A 24,275-nucleotide genomic window follows, 5' to 3' on the forward strand; every position below is an offset into this window, starting at 1 on the left:
ACTTCAATAAAAAAGTTTAAAAGATCAGAATTCTTCCCTGTTCACTGACCTATTCCCTTGCACTTTTTCCTCATCTTTTTCCAGCTTATCAACAAAGTTAAACACAAGAACAAGCCAGAAAGGGAAAATTCCCTGTTCTTAACGTAAGTCCAGTTGTCCTAACAGATGAATAATAAAGTGTAAAGTCAATGGTTAACTCTTTGGAATAAATTGAGAAAAGAACATCAGAACTTTATTCTTTTCAGATTTCCCTGCCTACCTAGATTACAACACAACATCCTTACTTCTGAAGGCACAGTCTCGACTGGTATGCCTGCCAATGGACAAGAGACCGAGGGGCCGAAAGCCAAGATCAAGGCTAACACAGGAGCTGTCACAACCCTTCAAGGGGCTAGCATCAAGTTAAAAAAAAACCTGCTTCTCTCATCTCTCAAGAAGAAATTCAACATCATGGGTATGTCATATGGTTTTCTTGTATGATATCCCTGAAAACAGTCTGAAATTTTCTTCCAAGCTTTGTACACACTTCTTCAAATACTTCATCTACTCAAAACTATTTGGGGGACTTCCCTGGTGGTCCAGTGGCTAAGACTCTGTGCTCCCAATGCAGGGGGGCCAGGTTCAATCCCTAGTCAGGGAACTAGATCCCGCATACCACAACTAAAGATCCTGCATGCTGCAACTAAAAGATGCTGCATGCCACAACTAAGACCCAGAATAGCTAAAGAAAGAAAGAAAGATTTTAAAAAACTATTTGGGACTTTAAAAGTATATTTGCTTAAAAAATGAAAAAATAAAGAAAGAGAAAAAATGTATATTTGCTTGAATTTTAAGTTACCTTAGTTCTAAGTTATATTCAGGATGCTACCATCCAATCTGTGTGAATTAGTTTTAAAAGGGGCAACCTAAGAGTTTACAGCCATTGGTAATAGCCTCAAATATGACTTGTATACATAAGAAAACCTTTTAAGAAATCTTAAACAGTTCCAGAAAACCAGATAGCATTCTGTTTCCCATTTTCCTTTTCACTAAATTGTCATCAATCAGAAATATGACTAAGATAAATAGCAGCCCCTAGATAAAAATAGGAAGACTTCTCCAAAATTCTCATTAAATTCTATACATGATCCATATTCAACTTGAAAACCACCAGTTAAGAATGAGATAAACAGAAGGTCACCTGCATCTGGCAATATATGCCAATTTCTTAACCCTACGGTATAATGATAGGAAAACTAATTCTAGAACAAGTTAAAAATCAGTTCCCCAAAACACTTACTATCAATATTTAGAATATCATGAAATTTATTTTACTTCTATTATGCCTTACTTTCCACACAACAGGAAAGGATATTATCAGGGTTGCCTTGACTGTGTATGTAGTCTAGTTTATTTTTGGTATTTGTTAGTCATTCAGAAAAACAAAATTCAGGGTTCCATTTACTTTCATTAATTCAGGTTAACAGGGGCTTTGAGGGGGGCCAAGAAGAGTACCTAGCGAGAAAGAGAGGAAAAGAGAATGTTTTTGTTTCTGTGTCCTGGAGAAGACATTATTTTTCTCCTACAATACCATGCACTCTGGTTACTAGAGTATTTTTTTCCCCACGCTTTAAAGGTTACTATTCAGAAATTCAGGGATTTGAAGGTTCTGCAAACTCCAGTCAAAATAGCATTTCATCTACCAATTGCTATCTCCACATGTACATGAGCTCTTAGATTCATTCATGAAACTAGGGATGTCAGGATCTTAATGAGATCAACTGGTTTAGCCAAACACATGCATCACTATTCAGCTCTTATGCCACCTGGAGAGAGCAAATCTTCGCATAAGGCCTAATTTTACCCACTCAAGGAAGAAAACCTGAACCACGACAAAGTCAGCAATTATGATTAAACAGTGCCTGTCACTTGGCCTCACCCTGGGAGCTGCTCTCCACCCACTCCTGGGTGATGGGGGTGTTTCTCTGGGTGCCCTGGATTTAGATGTGGTGAAGGATGCAGACAGTTTCATGCGTCAAGCCTCCAGAGTCGGCAAAGCAGGGCTTGATCTGCTCTGTAGAAAGCGCTAAGGACCTGAACAAAAACTCATCAGTGGCACAAATCCAAGGTCATCTCCCAAATATCCCTAATATATCAAAGCAGCCTCATCCATCTCAAAGCAAGAGTCACAAATGCTAAGCCTGGAAGGGATCTTAGGGAACTTGTCCTAGAAACTAACTCACTGACACACAAATCAGAGAATTCTCCCAAAGAAAAGCAGAATGAACGTCTTATAATTTACTCTCCATCCTCTAGAAATTGGATGTATATTAGAGGTTGATGTTCTGAACAGCAAAACTTCATTCAGATATCTGATTCTACATGGTATATATTTCCTGACCAATAAATCTACATGGAAAAATAAAGTTATGTGAACAAATTCTCTGCCAATATCAACTTGAAAAAGAAAAATTAAAAACCAAAACAAACAGAATCCAACTTACCTCGGTCCACACCTCTTCTTGCCTTTTGAAAATTGCTTTTGAATGTTTGAAATCTGAAAATAAATAGCCAATTCTATAGGCTTTTTCAAGGTCCTGAAAATGATCACTTAGTAATAAATATTTTATTAGTATTAGTAATCCTATAGATTGATAATCTCTATCAGATGAGAGATTATAGTTTTCATGAACAGTCTTTCGAAAACATCGTAGTTAAAGCCTCTTTACTATAACATCCCTGCTAAAGAAATAGAAACAAAAGTTGTCTCCTTGTGTGACTATGTAATTTTTAACACTAGCAACAAAATATTAATATTCATACCAAACTGAATATCATATTCTCAAACATCTTAAAAAAGAATCACACTGACACCTATTTTGCTCTAAGTCACTGATCCTTACTATGTATCACTCTTTTGTTTAGGGATAAATGGCTTGAAGGTTTTCTTACAATAGTTCCACAGATTAAAGTAGCAAAGAAACAGAGAAGAAAACCATTTATAATTTCAAAACAGAAAGGAAAAACTTCACTTTTGTTTTTTGAATGTGTGCTTCATGTGAATAATTTGCATCTTTCCATCTGTATTTCTTTCAGATCCATTCAGTAACTATGTGTTTTGCAATGAAATGGCATTCCATATTTAAAATAAAAATTGGTATTTTATGTCGGTTTCCATTTCAAAGAGCATATTTTTAATCACATCCAAAATAGTTCAGCATTTTTCCCACTACTGCCCAAAATAGCAACACGTACCCTCAACACAACGTATCATAACATATCCTCAACAACACACGTATCACCACACACATTTCTGCTCTTGGGCTCCCCTCAGCCCCATCTGTACTCTTGCTGCGAACAGCTATAGCATAAAAATGTCTCTTCTCACATGCTTTTGATATTACACTATTTAATCACATACAGCTGCGGCTTATGAGGCTGTTACAAAACACAATTTTAATGTAGTACTTGAAGTCAATTTTGGATAAACATCAACCATTTACTCTGAATAAGAAGTCCAACACTCCACAGATTTTCTTTTAAAGGAAAACCCTGGTTTTCTTAGAATTTGGCATGGGCATCATTGTGACTGAGACTTCTCTCTGCCAAAAAGACTGATAATGTTAAAAAGGATTGTGTAAATCATATTAGTGCAAAAATGAAGCTTTTCAGAATTCCTGGAGCCAGAAAGACCTGGAATGATGTGCATCCTTCCTTCTCTTTGGCCTCTTCCTTCACATGGCCCCTACCTCCAACCCTCAAATACATTTTATTACTTCATGGAAATAGGTTTGAGTTATAATTCTGTTTTTCTTTTTCCAAATTGAGAGAAAGTGAAAGGAAAATGTGTTGGAAAGATACTGTTCAAAGAAATATACATGGTGTTTCCCTTAAGTTTGGAATTATTCCGGAAAAAAAAAAACACCATGAACTTTTTACATTTCTTCTTTTAGTAGGCACTAAACTTAGTGTTGTGAAAAAAAAAATGACATTAGAGACAGAAAATCCCAACGCAAACAAAGATTTGGAGGAGTAAAGAAAAAACACCAAATTGAAAAGGCAAGGCAGCCTCTTGTTTATATGTTTCTCTCATTTAAAACCAATTAAAATAGTATACATTCTAACAGGAGACAAGATCGATCATCATTTCATGCTGTCATATAACCCCCCTGCAGCGAAAGAAATATGTGGAGTTATTTCTAAAAATTTTCTTGCTGGAAGATTTTTAGAAAACTAGTTTTATATGTTTCAGTCTTTCAAAGGAAAACAGTACCTGGGAGTTTTCAAGGCTGAAACATACAAAACTGGTTGGTAACTGGCAAGTTACCAACTCTGACTATCAATGCAAATCTGAGGCAGGAAGTACTAAGGAAATTCTAAACTCATTCCCTCCCTGGGCAAGATTTTCTACATTTTCATGTGGAGGAATGTGTGAAGGGTTGTTTTGTTTTGCTTTTGTAGGACCTGTACATTCACATCTTTAAGAATATCCTTGGCCCCACGGGAGGCTCTCCCTCTTCCTTTGCAGGCCACCCTGGCCTTGTGTTTTCAAGTGTCTGCTCTTTTCATGGCACAACTGGGGTTCAGCTAGACTTTCAGAGCCGGGCGGCTGTCCAGCTGCAGATAGCTGGAAATTCAGCCTGAAATCAGTGTGCTGGTGATGAATTACTCCTCCACCTGACCCCAACTTCACACCAGGCTCTGAACAGAATTTGAGTACCATCAGCCAGGGAGACCTGGTCAGGGTTCCATGGTCTGAACCCCTTTCTTCAAGGTCTTCTGGGAAAGCAGATGGCCAAAGGAGGGCACGCAGCAGACTGATGAAAAAGCAGAGTGATTAGAAACTGCACTGAACTAGGAGAAACAGAGTGATCTGGCAAGGGCGTGGAAAGGGAGAAAAGACAAACTTGCTGTGTGTGCCTGGGTGAGTTTTAAAGTTTCATGAAAATGATTAAAGTTTTCTAAATATCACATATGAGAGAAATATCTATTTCTCAACTGCAAAATATCAACTCACCAGGCTGTGACCATGTTTTACTCTTTAGCTTTCCCAGTTCAACTCATTTGTTTTTCCAAGAACCCCCCCGCCAAAGTACCTCAAATTCAGATTGAAATTCATCCTGGGTCTCATAATGCAATAGCAACAGGTTGGTTACTTGGAATGGGCTGTAACAAAATTCTTGAGAAATATTATGTTACAACTTAAGCAAACATCATTACATATATTATCATTAAGCTAAGAAACTAGTTTTTGGTCTCCTTTCTCTAAAACTTGCTGATTATTATGGGTGGCTTTTCCAACAGCAAATTCATTTTGATGAAACTCTTTTTTTAAAATCCAGTTATGTCTCTTATTGAAATATTATGACATGTCACCAAAATTTCTTCATTACTTCTAAATAAAAGTAATGTTCTTTTTAGAAATTGCTTCTTTGGCTAGGAAAACAAAATCGGTCAAAAGGAAAATTGACAAGTGACAACTTTTAATGTGAGGTCTGGGAGAGTAAGCATGTTATACCCACATTACTACAAGGTACAACAGCTACAAGTCAGCCATGGGTTTTCCTTTTATTTGACTTACACATACATTTTTCTAATATAACATTTTAAGCATCTGGAAATTTATACAAAGAAACAAAAGCATAAATATCTTATTTCTGTTTTTTTTTCTTTTTAAGCAACAAAGTGAAGAGATTGTTTCTAATGTGATGGGTAATAAGGGGAGCAGAGAAAGCAGGGAAGTGTCACAAGTTTTTCTAAAACTTAAATTGCATTTGAGAAAATGGAAGATATTTGCATTTATTTCAAAATCCGTTTTCATTTTGTTTTATCATAAGAAAATAGCAGCTGCATTTAACACACATATTTAGGTAGAAAGAGAAGGCTCAGTATTTTGGCATTTTCTGAATGAATACAATAATAAACATCCCATGAAGATTTTCCAACTAAAACTAATGTCAGCAAATAGCTTTTGTGGGTGCGTTAAAAACACCTGAATTTAGAGAACAGTTTAAGGCACGGTATCACCAGAATATGATTTTTGTTGTCAACCACAGAATTCTATTTTTATCAACCATAAATGTTCTTTACATATCAGCATCATTTTTAAAAGTAATGATTTTAAAATTGGATTAGAACTACAAGCCAAGGCTGGAAGGACAGTGGATTTTATGGAATTCCACCTAGGCTTAGCAAATAAATCTAAGCAGCATGCATTTCCTTCAAAATTACTATAGTTTATATTTTGAGATATAAGTGTAAAAGGAGCAAAAAGTGCTACCGAAACAACCCGGTTGTTTCCATGCTATGCTGGGGTGTGATGGGACTTTATTATACAGTGCGAACGCTGTCAGAAAGCTCCCATATTTTAAAATATTGCACATTGACCCTTCCTCCCATTCCCTGAGTGCCTAAGTTCCCAAACAGGGCACATTTTCATATCTTCAGCTTCCAGGAATGTCATTAATGTCTGTCATTTCAGAGCCACTATAATGATATTTGACAACTTCACAGCACTGTCGAAATTTTACAACATAATAATCAATATGAACTACCACGATAGCCAAAGTAGCTGATCTTATACTCCCTACCACCCTGATCTGATTACCCAAATATCAGCTGAGGTCGCCTAATGGATCTAACTTCTTTAAAAATGTTCCAGAAGTTGATGGCTTTGACTAGCTTGAAAGTAACAAGATCCAGATGCTGTCTGTCTATACAACACTAAACTACACAGGACCCCAAAACAGATTTATTTTAAAATTCCCTATTTTTCTAGCTCTCTTTTCCCTCAACACCCCATGTTTCCTCTTTACCCCAAACACACACACACACACACACACACACACACACACACACACACAAACTTCCCACCAGTGTAGCTGGTCCTGTGTCTTTACTATAATGTGCCCGACATTATTTCCTGCTAGCAATAGGTTAAAAGAAATCTCAAGCCCAAAAGCAATTATTCCATTCATTTTGATCTAAAGTTTCTTTTCTGAATAGACTTCATCGGAGAAAACAAGAACCAAAAAGAAAGCATGAATTTTGAAACATTTGGAAAAATTTAGCCAAATGACTAAAGGGGATGGAATGTGCGATATTTTTCAGGCAACCTTTGTTTGTTGTTTCTGTTTCTTTGGAGGATGAGAAATGACTATAAATTTCCCCTTTTAACTTGTCCTTGCTTTGCCATTTCTTTGAGGAAGGCAGGCAGCGTTTTCTTCCCAATCCCCCAAAGAGTTAAAACTCTAGCCACTGGAGCTGGCGGGCTGGTCTATTTATTTCAGCAGCAGCCCAAACTAAATGCTCACAAAGGCAAAAAGCAGTGTGAGTCGACCTTGGAGGGGCAGGGCAAATTGTAAAGCGACTGAGAAAGGAAGGGAAAAAAAGAACAATCTTTAATATAATACTGAAAGTCTGCTGCCTGATCTGGTTTACAAATCAGCATTGTTTGGTGAGAGAGAATAAATGAGAGCTAACTACGGCATGAATTACCAAACCCTAATCACAGCACCCAGTCCTGGTGACAGCACAGATCACTCAGGCATGCCTTGCTCACTCCCGGCGTATTTACCAAGAACACGGTAGAGTCTGGCTAATGCAATATAAAATAATATCATCCATAAAGGAATACAATCCATGCATTCAAGGGGGAACAACCAACATTTTTCCCCCAAAATTAAGTCCGATGTAATTGACAAATTGGAGCAGTGATTTCACACCTGAGAGTCTTCCATGTCTGAACTGCAGGATAAAGTTCATGATTGGCATGACCCACTGTTCAGTGACGTGGTCTTGCCACTGGCCCCCTCATGATCATTTGAGCACACACATAAAGCCTAAAGTATTTAACCAATTCATGTCCAATTATCATCAGTATATTTCATCCTTTTTCAAGACCCAGGCCTCCTGATGGCAGCCAACATCTAGCTTCTAAAAGTAAAGAACATCTATTGTAAAGCTCCTAAATTCACTCGCCAGCATCCTGATCATCCTCAGTATAAAATAGGCCATAAAAAAAAAAACCAAAAATGCACCCAAGCAAACTCTAAGAGACTTGAATTAGTTACCGTGTACCTTCCCACACCCGTCTTTCATTCTACACTCAGCGGTTAAAAGTTTGAGTCGCCCCCACCCCGGCGTGTCCTATCCAGTGGGAAAAAACCTTTTAGAGTCACAAACAAAGAACAGCTCACCAGAAAAGCCCCTGAAATTGTATTCTTGTGCCTGATCATCTCATCACTGTTACGATTTCCTTTTTAACAACCCTGCCCATCTGCCAAGGACTTGACGGATATCAGGAACACCTAGGCAGCCAAATAACAACAAAGGAACTCAAGTAAAACTATTATCTCTTCTTAAAGAGAAAGCACCAGTTCCAGGCTTGCTTTCTTCTTATATCCTTCTCTGCTTCATTAACTCCATTGCTATGTTACTAATTTCAAAGAAGCAGGAAGAGGTGATGGGGTAAGGGGAGAGAGGCGGTAAATAATAATTCACATGCCTGTCTGTTTCCCATCCCAAGTGCAGAAGGACACCCCACTGCTGCCAGACTGTGGAGCGAGCCATACCTTGGTTTGGAGATAATGAGGATAGTAGTAAGTGTACTGGGGGTACATTTGTGGCTGATCCAGGCGTTTGCCCATGTAGCTGGAATCTCTATCTCCGAGGCAGGGAACTGGATGACAGGGTATGTGCCCCAGGCCGAGCTTCCTCTGGAACCACTATTCCTGACAGTCCCGATGACTGATGAGGCTTCGGAGAGTCTTCCACCACTCACTAGTTCCAACACAGCAAGAATTTTAAAAAGAAACACACCAAAAAAAGAGGGAGGTGGGGGATCTGCAGGAAAAACCCCACACAGCCTCCCCAGCTCTCGCCTGGGGTCCACTTGGGATGAGGCAGTTTGTTCTCTACCCGGCTGTCCGTAGTGATGTCAATTGCCAGCGTTTGTAAAGGAAAAAAAAAAAATCAAAGTCCTTTTAGCACAACTCGGAAATCTTGCAGATCAGCTTCCTGTCTCCTGTGTGTGTCTTTCTCCACCTTAAAGAAAACGGAAAAAAAAAAAGAGAGAGAGAGAGAGAGAAAGAAAAAGAAAAAGAAAAAAGGGGGGCAGAAAGAAAAAGAAAGGGGAAAAGAAAAACTAAAAAAAAAAAAAAAACAAAAAAAAAAACCTCTCACAGCTCAGTTGCTGCTGTGTCCCTCCCAGAGTGACATGGTGTTCGGTACTTGTCCTGTCCTTTCATTCACGTCCCCTCCTTCCAGCCAGTGGGTGGGACCCGGAGAGCCCCTCCAGGGAGCAGCGTACGCAGTCCAGAAGGCTGCAGTCTTTCCTCCAAGAAAAAAAAAAAAAAAAAGGCTGCTTCAACCCCTGCTGCAAGCAAAGTTCCGATTCCCTCTACTGGCTATCTCGAATAGCAAAGCGGTTTTTGCAGCAAAGCTGCTGCCGCTGCCGCGGATCCCCGGGAACTCAGATGTGGGCGGCGGATGATTCCTTATCCTTCCCTCCATCAACCCCGCACAAGAGCTGCCTTCTTTGCTTTGCTTGCCAAGTTTCAAGGTAAGCCACACTGCGAAACAAAACACAGCAGACCCCGGGAGGGACAGGAGGACGAAGGGAGGAAGGGAGAGAAAGGAAAAAAATCAAGGCAGACGGACTAAGCTTGCTGGTGAAAATGGAAAAAGTGTGTCCCGGATGCTTTCAAAACCTGTGAACGCACTAAAGCCGAAGGAATCCAAGACCTGCTTTAGAAACTAACCTTTTACTTCTCGGAGAACGTGGAGGATGGTTAAGTATTGAAGAAATGTTGTAGTCTACTCCAGGACTGCTCGTAACAAGCCAGGCATCATCAGATCACAATTAGCAACTTATCATAGCAGAAATAATCAATCTGATCATTACATCCATTTTGTAAAAATCAAAAGAGGTGTCCCCTTCGGTTTATGATCGTCTTGATAAATAAAATCACTCTTTCTCTCACTGTCTATCTCTTTATGATTCATGGAGGCTTTAATCACTTTCCTGACATCATCATACACAAACACAAAGAACAAAAATCATAATCACTTGGCAGGGTGTTTCTCCACCAATAATAAGTAGTATTCTGACGTGTCTATCAGCTGCTACATTATAATACAGATTGTTTCAGAGGAAATATATTTCCTTAAAGGGTCCCTTTTCAAGGCAGGCGAGGCTAAAATTAGACGTGCCAGCTGTGTTTTGCTGAGGGCTCACGCATGCCCAGAGCGTGGAAAGACCAGCACTGAACTCCTCTCGACTTTGTCAAGTCGGCTGTATTCTCCCCAGCTCAGAGTCGCCTTTTCAGATAAAAGATTCCTGGTATAAATCCAGCTTCCTAGGCAAGAAGAGCAGAGAATGTGGTTCCATGTACAAGCCCTACCACCCCCGGGGGCAATGGGCTTCCCGCAGGGGTCTGGTTTCTGGGAGCCCTGTGAATGCAGGTAGGTTCCTTGGAGACAGATCAGGATGGTGGGCACATAGTTTTATGTTTGACTTTTGACAAGAACAACGATCGGAAGGAAGGAAGGGGAGAGGGTGGAGAGTAGGAGGTAGAAGCCCTGTCTCTGAGAAAATTAAATCAAGTCTGCCAATGTTCATGTGTTCTTCTGGGACTCAGAGGTCTCATCTAGAAAATGGAACTACTTCCAACTTACCTAGCTGGAGAGAGTCAACTGAATCAGATCCTAAATAAAAATCCCATTGATTTCAAAATTCTTTGCAGCATCTCACTGCTCAGACAATAGAGACCTGACTTTTGGTACACTTTTCAAGTTACTTAAAAACCTAACTTTCTTCTCCAGAGGCAGGCAGTAGACCCTGTCCCCCACGTTTGATGCCTGAGTGACACTGCCCTGCTTTCAGGTCTGGGCTGTGCTCTCAGGGCCTTTGGTCATCCCCTCTGCCAGGGTAGCTCTCCCAGAGCCACCTTCAGCAGATCCTCCAGCCCACCCTTTGGTCTCAGCACCACCCACACCCAGTGGCTTCCTATGCACTCTGGCTTTCCCACAGCACCTTGTATTTACCCTAATATAATGCTCATCCTATATCACTGCCTATGAATTGCTTGTTTTCTCTACGATGCTCTAAAAGCATCAGGAAAAGCAGGAAAGGAGGAGGTCCCATCATTCTAGTTTACCTTCATCTTTTTTAAAACTGGCATGGTGTCTGGCACCAAATGGTTGCTCCGTAAATGTTTGAAGAATAAGACATCTTAAATATCAGAAACAACTCTAACCCAACTCATATCCATCTTTCAGTACATTTCTGGGTGCAGGGGATATAGTGCTACACAGATCAGAACAAGGTGCCTCATCCATTGGATGCTACTGCCCCACTTCATACGGTTATTATGAGAATTCACTGAGTTAAACATGTGAAGCATTGATAACACCTTGGTACTTATTGGATCTGCTCAATAAACACAAGCCTGCACCTGGAGAAGAGCATCCCAGGCTGAGGGACCAGTAAGAACAGAAAGCCTGGCAGCAAGCATGTGTCTTTGGAATGTGCCAGATATAGTGCAGGGGCTGGAAGGGAGCAAGTAAAGGGTAGAGGATTAAAGAGCAGAGAATGAGGCTGGGGCAAGATCTACAAGGCTTGGTGGAATTTGGTGGGGAAAGCTAAATTAGTGCTGGTTAACAGTACAGCCAGGACTCTATCCAAATCATCTTCAACTACAGAATGCTGTCTTCCTAAATGAAAGATTGGGGTTCCTCCAAATTATAAGACACCTAGGATCAGGATCCTAGATGGCTTCTGCCAACGCGGCCACTTTGGACAAAGCACATCAGTATTCTTTCATTCATAACCACCACGATGCTCCTTAAAGGGAAAGGACTACTGTCTTATTTACAAATAAAAAGCCCAAATAAATAACTCCTCTCAGTGCACGCTATAGCCCACTTATATGCAAAGTTGTCATCAATACTATTAGCAATTTCTACACAAATTGCTGCTTCCCAAAATCTATTCTATTCCATTGGATTATCGGTATTTTCTGGGCATTAACTGTCATTAGCTTAAGAACATTCACTGAACATTTAAAGCTTTTCTTAAATAATGTAAAGACAGTTGAGCCCTTGTGAGGATCGTAAAACCTGTGTTTTATTCATTTATTATTTATTTTTCCCTCAGAGATCCCAGTAGCCATGGAAATTCGGGGGGCAAGATAGTCATGTCAGAAATAGTTTTTATATCATGTCTGTTCTGTTGGAGCTGTGGCACTTTCCATTTAAACAATCAAGTTAAGGTAGGAGGGAACTAGTTTAAGGCACTCTCTAAATCAGAAGCCAGCTGTGTGCCATTTGCCAAATAAACAAATTTTGTACAAATCCAAAAGCAGCAAACTGCATCAAAGGGCATGGACTCTTATAGATTCACGTGATTCACAGCACAGACTGGAGAGGCACTCATTTAAGACAACTTCTTGGCTAACAGAATTGAGAGGATGTTTCAGACATACATCCAGAGATGGGGAAGTGATGGTATTGAAATAAGGGTCAACTGGGTAGAGACAGAGACTCTTCTGGTTTGCCCTTGACACAGCCACTCGGAGAAGAACTGGGTCTCCTCTCTGGATGATTTATTTATTTTAATTTTTTTTTTTTTTTTTTTTTTTTTGGCTGCGTTGGGTCTTCATTGCTGCACGCGGGCTTTCTCCAGTTGCAGCAAGCGGGGGCTACTCTTCATTGCGGTGCACGGGCTTCTCACTGTGGTAGCCTCTCCTGTTGCAGAGCACAGGCTCTAGGCACGCGGGCTTCAGTAGTTGCGGCACACAGGCTTCAGTAGTTGTGGCTCACGGGCTCTAGAGTGCAGGCTCAGTAGTTGTGGTGCCGGGGCTTAGTTGCTCTGCGGCATGTGGGATCTTCCTGGACCAGCGCTCGAACCTGTGTCCGCTGCATTGGCAGGAGGATTCCCAACCACTGCACCACCAGGGAAGCCCTGGATGATTTATTTTTGTAAATTACAAAGACTTAGTCAAAAGTAAAAGAACAGTAGAGATAGATATAAGGAAAAACCATAATCATTCTATCTTCAAAAGGAGTATTCTATTTTACCTTTAAGAAAGATATCCATGACCTTGAGTAAAACATAAAAGGCAGAAATTGTGGCATTTCCTGCCCTCTTTATTCAAATTTGTGAAATCTCTTTCCAACCCAGCAGTTGCCAAATGAGTATGAAACATAAAAGTTGTTTGTTTTCTTAAAACAAGATGGTAGGTTGCAAATTCCTACATTAATGTTACAACTTTCCTTTCTCCTACTGAATCCTTACCAATAGTTTAAGAAAATGTCTGAGACAAATGAGAAGAGAGAGACTACCATTCAAGTATGTGTGGCCCAAACTTAAACGATAATTGAATGTAAAAAATATTAATGTAGATAAAGACAATAAAAATTGGCCTTGGAAGAAAATTTCAAGCCTCAAGACAAAACTACAACGGACTATAGTTCAAGACAGTTAAGTAGAAAAGCAAGAGCAGTTTAAAACAATGAACAATATTAACTTCAACAACAGTTTATTGAACCTCTATTCTGGGCCTAAAAAATCGAGGGTACCAGTATAAATACGGCATCATCATCCATGTCCACAAGTAGATTTAACAAATCAATATGTCTCAAACTTCAACCATTCACAAATGACCTTAATGTTTTTTCTCATATCTGAGTACCAATTTGAAACAATAAAAATAATTTTCTTTAAGTTGACTCAATTTTTTCTGAAATCCATGTGAACTTTATTAGAATTCTAAGCAATAATATACATAAAGCTCATGTTTATTTTGTTTCTATTATCTTTTTAAAAAACACACACTATCCACCAACTCTCTATATACATTCTTCATAGCACTCAATACTGTGGCGGTCACATCTGGATCTCCTTTACCACTAGGATTAGCAAGACTCACACTTCTCCATTTCATTGAAAGTAGGAACGGCCACATGACTTGCTATGCCCAATAAAATATGAAACTTTTACAAGCGACACCCACAAAAGCTTTAACTGCTGCTGTTTGATTCTCCAGTCCACTCTTCTCTGAGGCAAGCATGTGCTGATATGGAGTAAGCATCTCAGAGGGGTGAGAACATCTGCCTTGAACAGTCACCTGGACCAGTCACTGACTTGCCATGCATGAGAAGTAAACCTTTGTTGGATTATGCTATTGGGATTGGTGACTTACCACAGCATCACCTAGCCTACCCTGACTAATCCAACATTACTTGGCGTTTGATTCTGTATTCATTGGTTTCCTTGCTTGAGTAGCACCCCCTCTAATATCTAAGCTCCACAAGGGAAAGGAGCATATTTGTTTTATTCCCTGTTATATCCCCAGCACCTAGAGCGGTCCTTGGAATTTAATACACACTTAATAAATGTGCATTAAATAAATGAATAAATAAAATGATTGTCTAAAATCATCTCATTTACTTATCAGTGCTTAATACATGCTACTTTAGGAAATCATGGAAGGTGAAATGAAACATATTCACAAAAAGTAAAAACTGAAGTTTCATAGGGAACCCTCCTACACTGCTGGTGGGAATGTAAATTGGTGCAGCCACTATGGAAAACAGCATGGAGGTTCCTCAAAAAACTAAAAATAGAGCTACCATATGATCCAGCAATCCCACTCTTGGGCATATATCTGCACAAAACTCTAATTCAAAAAGATACATGCACCCCAATGTTCATAGCAGCACTATTCACAATAGCCAAGATATGGAAACAACCTAAATGTCCATGGATAGATGAATGGATAAAGAAGACATGGCACATATATACAATGGAATATTACTCAGCCATGAAAAGAAATGAAATTGAGTTATTTTTAGTGAGGAGGATGGACCTAGTGTCTCTCATACAGAGTGAAGTAAGTCAGAAAAAGAAAAACAAATACAGTATGCTGGGCTTCCCTGGTGGCTCTGTGGTTGAGAATCTGCCTGCTGATGCAAGGGACACAGGTTTGAGCCCTGGTCTGGGAAGATCCCATATACCACAGAGCAACTGGGCCCGTGAGCCGCAACTACCGAGCCTGCGCGTCTGGAGCCTGTGCTCCGCAACAGGAGAGGCTGCGATAGTGAGAGGCCTACGCGCCATGATGAAGAGTGGCCCCTGCTTGCCACAACTAGAGAAAGGCCTTGCACAGAAACAACGACCCAACACAGCAAAAATAAATTAATTATTTAATAAACTCCTACCCCCAACATCTAAAAAAAAAAAAAAATACAGTATGCTAACACATATATATGGAATCTAAAAAAAAAAAAACAGTGGTTCTGAAGAACCTAGAGGCAGGACAGGAATAAAGATGCAGACGTAGAGAATGGACTTGAGGACACAGGGAGGGGGAAGGGTAAGCTGGGACAAAGTGAGAGAGTGGCATGGACATCTATACACTACCAAATGTGAAATAGAAAGCTAGTGGGAAGTAGCCACATAGCACAGGGAGATCAGCTTGGTGCTTTGTGACCACCTAGAGGGGTGGGTTAGGGAGGGTGGGAAGGAGATGCAAGAGGGAGGGGATATGGGGATATATGTATACCTATAGCTGATTCACTTTGTTATACAGCAGCAACTAACACAACATTATAAAGCAATTATACTCCAATAAAGATGTTAAAAAAATTGTATGTATTAATTAAAGCACTAAGCATGAACAATTTGTAGCTGTTTTATAAGCCTCAGGAAATGAACAAGTCTTGTAAATTTTAGATTCATTTATTCAGGAGAAAAAAATACACTGACTTTCTTTTCTCTATGCTATTTCCCACCTCTATCCTATTATATGTATGCATGTACATTTATAACATGTTTTTCTGATTGCAAAAACAATTATATACATTGTACTTTTGAAATGCAGAAAAGGGAAAAGAAAATTTTTAAATATTACAATTCAAAGATAATCATTCCTCTTAAAATTCTGGTATTTGTTCTTCCAGGTTAGATATGTATTCTCTTTTACAAAACTGTGAAAATATTGTGGAAACTCTGTGTAACTTTTAAAATATAACAATTACCTTTCCATGTCTTTAAATATTTTTCCAAAACATGACTTTTAAATAACTCTGTGTATGTTTTTACTGTAACCTAACTCAAAAACGTTCTGGAAATTGGTAGAATATAAAATATAAATAAATATTAACCATCATAGCATAAAAACAAAATGTGGTACATATATATGATGGAATATTACTCAGCCATAAAAAAGAATGAAATAATGCCATTTGCAGCAACATGGATGGATCTAGAGATTATCATACTAAGTGAAGTAAGTCAGAAAGAGAAAGACCAGTGGCATATGATATCACTTATATGTGGAATCTAAAATATGACACAAATGAACATATCTACAAAACAGAAACAGACTCACAGACATAGAGAACAGACTTGTGGTTGCCAAGGAGGAGGGGGTGTATGGGAGGGAAGGATTGGGAGTTTGGGATTAGCAGATGCAAACCATTATATAGGGAACGGATAAACAACAAGGTCCTACTGTAGAGCACAGGAAACTATATTCAATATCCTGTGATAAACCATAATGGAAAAGAATATGAATATATTCTTTCAGTTATATATATATAACTGAATCACTTTGCTGTACAGCAGAAATTAATACAACATTGTAAATCAACTATACTTCAATAAAATTAAAAAAAATTTTTTTTTCATGGGAGGAGAACTGCTATCATACTGAACACTCAGAAGGAAAGTATTCTTTCACTGACTATTTGGAGTGAGTACTGGGGTGTGGTGTTAACTAGTTAAGAGATAAAGAAGGCAAAAAAGTAAATGAACACAGGTATAGTTGGTCAACTACATACTAGACATGGGAGCAGATGCCTATTAATGTTTCCTCAGTGAAAATTCACAAGTACCTGGGAACTGGGTATGGTTTTTCACACTTTAAAAAATTGAAAAGGAGCAGGTTTAACTACCTGATCCACACTCACCCAGTTATCACGTAGTAGAGGAACACTTCTGCCTCATTTCTGTATAAGGTCCAAACTCAGGCTCTTTCCTCAGTGCCCTTGATTGAAATCTTAAATGCTTTACTCCAAAATCGGATGAGAAAACCTTTGTGTTTAAAACATAAAACTCACAGTATACAGAAACATCCTAAATAAGTCACTTATGTCTTCATAGCAAACTGGAAAGAAAGAGCATGGCTATCTGTCATACAGCATAAACTCTATTTGGATGACAGATGTGATGGTTAATACACAGTTACATGTGTCAACTTGGCAAGGTTATGGTGCCCAGTTGTTTGGTCAGCACCAGTCTAGATGTTGTTGCCAGGTATTTTTTAGACATGATTTACACTTAAATCAGTAGACTTTAAGTAAAGCAGATTACCCTCCACAATCTGGGTAGGCCTCATCCAATCAGTTGAAGGCTTTAAGAGTTAAGACGGAGGTCCCTCGAGAAGGAAGGAAGTCTGTCTCCAGACTACAGCTGGACTAAGGACTCAACACTAGCTCTTCTCTGCATCTCCAGCTTGCCAGCCTGCCCTACAGTTTTGTGATTAGCCAGCTCCCACACTCATGTGAGCCAATCCATTAAAATAATTTGCTATCTCTCTCTCTATATATATATCTTTCTATATATGCAAACACACATCTGACTACTTGTGTTTCTCTGGAGAATGTATTAATAAAATGAAAGAAAATATGGCGGCAGTGAAGGTCAATGAAATGGACACATACATTTCTATTAAATGTCAACTTAACAAAATGTATAGCCTTAAAAATCTCCATAAAAAAAAAAAGAATCTAAAAGAGATCATCATTAGCATTTTAATGGTAAATAACGAGAGAAACCTGAATGTCCAACTCTAGGTGATTAAATAAATTACAGTATAAAGTATAATTCAACCATTAAAATGATCCCTAGAAAACATTTTAACAATATGGGAAATGCTTAACTTGAATAGCTAATGGAAAAAATAAAAATTCAGAAAAAAGAGAACATTGTACATGCAGTAGGTTTTCAACTATGAAATATAAACACATAGACAATAGAAGAACTGCATCAAAATAGCAACAGTGAAACTTCCCCCTTCTGGTGGGGTTATTGGTGATTTTACTTTTCTTTTTGACAAATTTTGGCATTTTCCAATCTGTCTTAAAATCAGCATATGTTTCATTAAGTGAAATAAACATTGTTTAAAAATATATATATATTTCAGGGCTTCCCTGGTGGCGCAGTGGTTGGGAGTCCGCCTGCCGGTGCAGGGGACGTGGGTTTGTGCCCTGGTCCGGGAGGATCCCACGTGCTGCGGAGCGGCTGGGCCTGTGGGCCATGGCCTCTGGGCCTGTGTGTCCAGAGCCTGTGCTCTGCAACGGGAGAGGCCACAGCAGTGAGAGGCCCGCATACCACACACACACAAAAAAAAAAAATATATATATATATATATATATATATATATTTCTAAGTAAGTTTTTATTATTAGTTGAGAGGAAATTTTTAAACTCCCAGAAGTAACGATATCAAAATAAATTACATGTGTATTTTAAGCAGCCATTTACTCCTTACCTGAGACAGCAATTTAAGAAAAGTTTAAGTCTTTAAAGTCTGGAAGCATCAATTCTACATCAAAAAAAGGTCAAAACTCTCACTTAAGACCTAAAGACTGGGATTTCCCTGGCAGTCCAGTGGTTAAGACTCTGTGCTCCCAATGCGAGGGGCCCAGGGTTTGATCCCTGGTCAGGGAACTAGATCCTGCACTCTGCAACTAAAGATCCCACATGCTGCAGTGAAGATCCCACATGCTGCAACTAAGACCTGGCACAGCCGAATAAATAAATAAATATTTTAAAAATAAATTAATTTTAAAATATTAAAAAGCCATTGTCTTAAAAAAAAAAAAAAAGACCTATTCTCTTTTTTTTTTTTTTTTTTCCGGTACGCGGGCCTCTCACTGCTGTGGCCTCTCCCGTTGAGGGGCACAGGCTCCAGACGCACAGGCTCAGCGGCCCAGCTGCTCCGCGGCATGTGGGATCCTCCTGGACCGGGACACGAACCCGTGTCCCCTGCATCAGCAGGTGGACTCTCAATCACTGCGCCACTAGGGAAGCCCTAAAGACCTATGCTCTTATTCAATGAGGATAATGAAAAAATAACGGCAACCAATGGCAGAAGAAAGGATTAAAATAAAACTGCATCGTATCTAAGATTTTGTTTTTATCTTCAACTAATTCTGCCTTTGTACTTCTAAGTTTCTCATTGAATTTATTTGTAAAAAATATTGATGCAGCTCTGCCAGCTTGTTTACAATATGTTGTAGACACCAAGAATGTTTTTTCTTTTGGTTTATCACTGTGCCTCCCTGTACATTTCCATGCAAAGAATGTCACTATTTCCAGTCCATTGAGTCAATGTGGTCCTGATATAACTGGCATATTCTAGAGGCCATTCTTACAAGTATACCGTCTGCCATGACGTGTGCCATTAGTGGGACCAGAGCTTTGGAAAACCCCAAACTAAAAGCCTCAAGGGAGAGAAAGATGAATAGCTGCTTTGTTACATGGGAAACACATTTTTCTAAAAGGAAGATCATCACTTTGTATCAACCGTCCAGCTTCCACCTGCCAATAGCTAAGCAAGTTGGGTTGATATGGCCAGATTTGATTGGCTAGACTGATTCCTCTTGCTAGAAAAATCCAGAGTTGCAGAAGTCTAAGCTGAAAGGATACTACTAACTAGAGTTACCATATAAAATATAGCACACCCAATTCAATTCGAATTTCAGAAAAATGGCGAATATATTTTTAATGTAACTATATTCCAAATATTGCATATGATATGTCCTATGGAATATTTGGGTCATACTTATAAAAATTATTCATTGCTTGTCTGAGATTCAAATTTATCTGGGTGTTGTGTATTTTTAAGTTCCTAAATCTGGGCAGACCTACTCCTAACCGATGCACTGACACAGTTCACAGGCCTTTCAAAGGACACAAGAATTGTGAGGGTTTAAATTTACAGACAACTGACAATGCCTAATATTTTCAATCGTCTTTACACTCAAACCAAGTAAAGCAAACATGTCCCCAAATTAAGCCTCCCTTCAAGAGACTTAAACCACAGTTATGTTCCCAACATGAATCCATACAGTGTTCCAAGAGCTCTTTTTTTTTTTAATAATTATGAACTTGTTTCTTTTTAGCATAAGGGAATATTTAATTTTTCTTAAATTGTTATTCAGCACAAAAAGTGCCTGTCCAGAAACACATGCCCAGATCCCCACCCCTCATATCATAAAGGTCCAATTCAGAGAAACCAGACAAATGTGCAAAATACAAGGAAAAAGGCCGTCAGGAACAGTACTACCTGAGTGTGGTCCCCAGACAAGTGCTGATGGGCAGACCCTAGCATGTCCACTGAGCACAGGGCTTGAGGCTGAGTGTCCGTCAACTTTATAGGAAGAATCTTATGTCTCCTGTGTCTAAGTAATACAAGTGTGGACTTATAGTTTGAAAGTCTGCTTTTTGCATTTCATTTTTCTAGTAATTTACAGAAATATCAGCTAGTCAGTTAGAAATAAACAAAAACCAGTCTCTCACTGGAGAGTTTGTAAAGTGCTGATCTAGGAAATACACAATTGCCTTATGTCCTCTCATTTCTATTTGCACACTTCTGGTTGTGAAAACATTGCATTGATGTCTTTTCCAACTGCTATACAAAGAATAATGAAACCCACATGAACTACAAAGGAAATTATTCCTTTCTGCAAATTTCCTAACTCACTCTCTTTTCTTTGTCTATTCCTTACCCTCTACCCTATGCCACCTTCCTGACCCCAGGGATGACATTTAAGAGCACCAAACCCAGGGTACACAGGGCTTCTCACTATGAGTGACTGACCCTGGATAAATCAACTCCCTAGCTGGAGCCTCAGTTTTCCCAAGTGTAAAATGAAGGTTGTGATTAGGTCATTTAAGGACCCTTTCTGACTCCAGCATCCCACCGTCCCAGGATACACTTGTTAAACCAAGTTGAGACTACATCTTTTTGGCTGCAGGGGTACGCTGGCTGGCCCCAGAGTGGATGGAAGACTCACACCAGCATCCCACCTGAGGTTGACACACCTGAGCCACAGGCTTTGTGTGACTCCCAGCCATTCCCAGCAGCTGTGTGCTGGGAGACACCAAATCCAAAAGCAGCCGGCCCTGTCATAGGGAAGAACAAATCTGACTGCATATTAGATCTGTTTCTTTTACTTTAACCTTCGTATTTGATTGACTTTGCTTCTCATATAACCTGAAATATACAGGATAGCCCATTCTCAAGGCTCTGACTTTTAAGGGTTTAACTCTCTTCTATTCATACAGAGATAAAAAGTTGCAGAAATGAAAATAACATTTTTCTTGTTGGAGGTTTAAAGGAACATCATGACCTGACCTACCTGGACCAATGCAAGAACAAAGGATTCTGACACCAAGAAGTTTGCAACAACTAACCACGCCCCTCCCTCACCTGGCCTTTAAAAGTGCTTTGCTGAAACCCTTCGGGGAGTTTGGGGTTTCCTAGGATCCATTCTCCTTGCGTGACCCTGCAATAAACTTTTCTCTGCCTCACTGTGTGTCGAGCATGAACTTGCATTCACTAACAGCCCCGCATGGATTATGATTTGCCTTCTAGAGATGACATCCCTGAGCGGAACTAAAATAAGGCCAAACAGTTACCTGACTCTTTAGCCAATGCCTCGAAAATAGTTTAATCCCGGGAAGTCGAGATGCACCAACTGTCCCACCCAGGGGTTTTCACTATTCTGAATGTTTATGCTCATTCTGCAGTCAGGAAATGTAATTATTCGTTTTTTCTTGAAGGAAGTTTATGACCGAAGGAAATGAGGGGAACATAAATGTACTGACTGTTGACTGAGACTCATAAATGCTAAGAACACAGAGAAATAATTGCTGCTTGGAGATTTGTTTTTGTCGTGTAGAATCTTCATTTTTAGCAATTTAACTACTAAAAGTTTACCCACCTGGAGGAGAATTATTTAGTCAGAAATAAAACTTAGCACCTAATTCATTCCCAGCTCCAACAACTTTCATCCTTTCAGAAAAGCGGCTTTCACATAAAATGTGCAGAAGGTAGCTTGTTATATAGGGCTAGTAAAACTCAGAGGTAATTAGTATAAGCTAAACCTCTAAATAATAATGCCAAGTTTTTAACTTTTGCAGAGCCCTAGGTCAACATTTACTAATAAATTCTGTTTTCCTTTGTGAGAGATAAACGTTGTTACAAGTTATCAAGAAATTTTTTAAAAAAAAGAAAGAATGAATGAAGTTAAGAAATGTGTTCTGGCCAATTAGTAAAGAAAAGTGGTTAAAGCTCAGGTCAGAATTTAGCAAGAGCCATCAAATACCTACACCTCTTCAGAGTTAGGAATTTAAGAACAGTGCTCATTTATGGCTGGGATGGGCCATGGGTCAGACTGGGCTCATCTTAGGAGAATTTCTGGGGAGGTTTGGCATTGCAGGGTGCAGAAACCAGTGTGAAGACCCTGGGACTTTGGGACCCCGATCTCCTACCTTAACTGCCGCTGTGACAGGTAAATGATGACATTGTGGGCTGTCACACAGTGGGTGCGAGGGTGGGTGGGGGGCGACACAGAGAGATGCTGCAAATAACTCAGCCTGTCAGGGCGCCCATGGCACCTTCCCTCCCACAGTGGAAGCCGCCTGAAACATGACAGCTCACTGCCTCAGCCCCTCCAGCCCCGGCCACCTCTCAGGTTCCCCAGATCGCTGCCTTTGCAAGCAGAGTTAAAAGCGAACCATCCCAACAAAGGAAGTTTCTTTTTTCCAATGCTGAATAAGATCCCTTACCAGCTCATCTCTTTTCCTTCCTCTCTACTTCCAGCGGGGAAAAGAAGTGAGAGTGCTGCAGGGTCAGCAGCATGGCATCGAACAGTCCCTTGAGGGAGGATACAGAGATGGCTCGTCGCACCTCACTTTGCAGAGCAGCACAAAGGAACCCGGGGACAGCACATCTCCACAAAGCAGCGGTTGGAAAAGGAGATACCTGGCTCAGTGATGCCTTCTGTTATTTCTCCCTGAGGTTGGAAATGCTGAGTTCTTGGTCCATAAAGAGGGCAGATTATTAAGAGGAAAATAGGAAAGCCAGTCTGTTTCTCAGTGTGATGGATTCCCATCAAACCAGATATGGTACAAGATGCCTCACTCTTCATCTCTATCTGACAAGGAGTGTGGGGGGCTTGTAGCAATACTTGGGTTCATATTGGCTTGGAGACTGAGACAGATTTTTCTGTTCTCTCTGGGAGAAAGATACACATGTGACTCAGGACGGGGAGACAGGCAGGGGATCCATGTGCTGAAACGGACCTGTGGATTACACGTTTCCGATGAGCAACCATCATACAGCAGCTGTTAGAGGCTGCTGTCCAAGCCCAGCTTATTTCTTTTTGCTGCAAAGTCTAAAAATTAGGTTTGGTAAAAAATAATGCTGTGTCAAGACCCCTAGAAAAATTGTACAGTGTTGTTCCATAAGCTGGTAATGGAAGGACCTGTACATTACAACCAAGGATAAATGTATTGATTCAATAAGTTTGGTTTGGGAAATCTCTTTCTGTCAGTTCCAGGATAACCAACTGTCCTTGTTAAGAGGAGGTGATGTAGAAATATTTCACCTCCCCATCCATAAACATTTCTTTACTCCCAGAGCAAGAAGGGGCTGATCTTCTAGGTCTTAGTGTTCTTTCTTTTTTTAAAAAAAAAATTTACTGTTTTTTTTTGGGGGGATGTCATCTTTTTTTTTAATGATATTTCTTTTTGAATGAAGAAGTATGATTTGCATACCAGGTGCAGTTTTCCTTTAGTCTTTGTGTAAGTGCCTGCCTTTTAAATGACTCCTAGAACTAAGATCCTGACCACTTGCCCTAGTTAAATATCTGGTGATCCTCAACAGATGGGAAGGGCTTCCTGATATGCCCCTGGCCTCATTTCAGTTTGGGTAAGTGCATTCTGTTGACTTGAAGTTTCCCCACCAGTTTCACCTGCCTGGGATATGATGCCTCATTCTCAGCCCTGAGCTGCCTGGCGTGCCGTCGGAGGCTGGGGAGCAGCTGGTGCATTCCACCCAGAAGTGGACACATTTTAGTGGCAGGTGCAAAGGTTTTCTTTGGCTGAATACAAATTCTAACCTAGGAATAAGCTGCATGGATGCTCTTTATTTATTTTTAAACATCTTTATTGGAGTATACTTGCTTTACAACGTTGCGTTAGTTTCTGCTTTATAACAA

The 24,275-nt window shown here is 39.8% G+C and overlaps 1 protein-coding gene across 4 annotated transcripts in view; it reads right to left on the reverse strand.

Moving 5' to 3' along the window:
• RBMS3 (RNA binding motif single stranded interacting protein 3) overlaps positions 1–24,275 on the reverse strand; it is a 1,499,266-nt gene that overhangs the window by 729,089 nt on the left and 745,902 nt on the right. For 2 of the 4 annotated variants that reach the window (XM_059077384.2, XM_059077378.2), the window contains exon 1: positions 8,553–9,328. The exons of 1 other annotated variant lie outside the window; for it this stretch is intronic. In XM_059077384.2, the coding sequence (XP_058933367.1) occupies positions 8,553–8,627 (75 nt within the window). In that variant the 5' untranslated portion in view covers positions 8,628–9,328. Of the gene's footprint in view, positions 1–8,552; positions 9,329–9,740; positions 9,922–24,275 lie in introns of those variants that run through there. One more of the 4 variants, XM_059077380.2, reaches the window with a different exon arrangement.

The sequence above is a fragment of the Kogia breviceps genome, chromosome 10 (genome assembly GCF_026419965.1).
Source record: "Kogia breviceps isolate mKogBre1 chromosome 10, mKogBre1 haplotype 1, whole genome shotgun sequence".
Lineage (NCBI taxonomy): Eukaryota > Metazoa > Chordata > Mammalia > Artiodactyla > Physeteridae > Kogia > Kogia breviceps.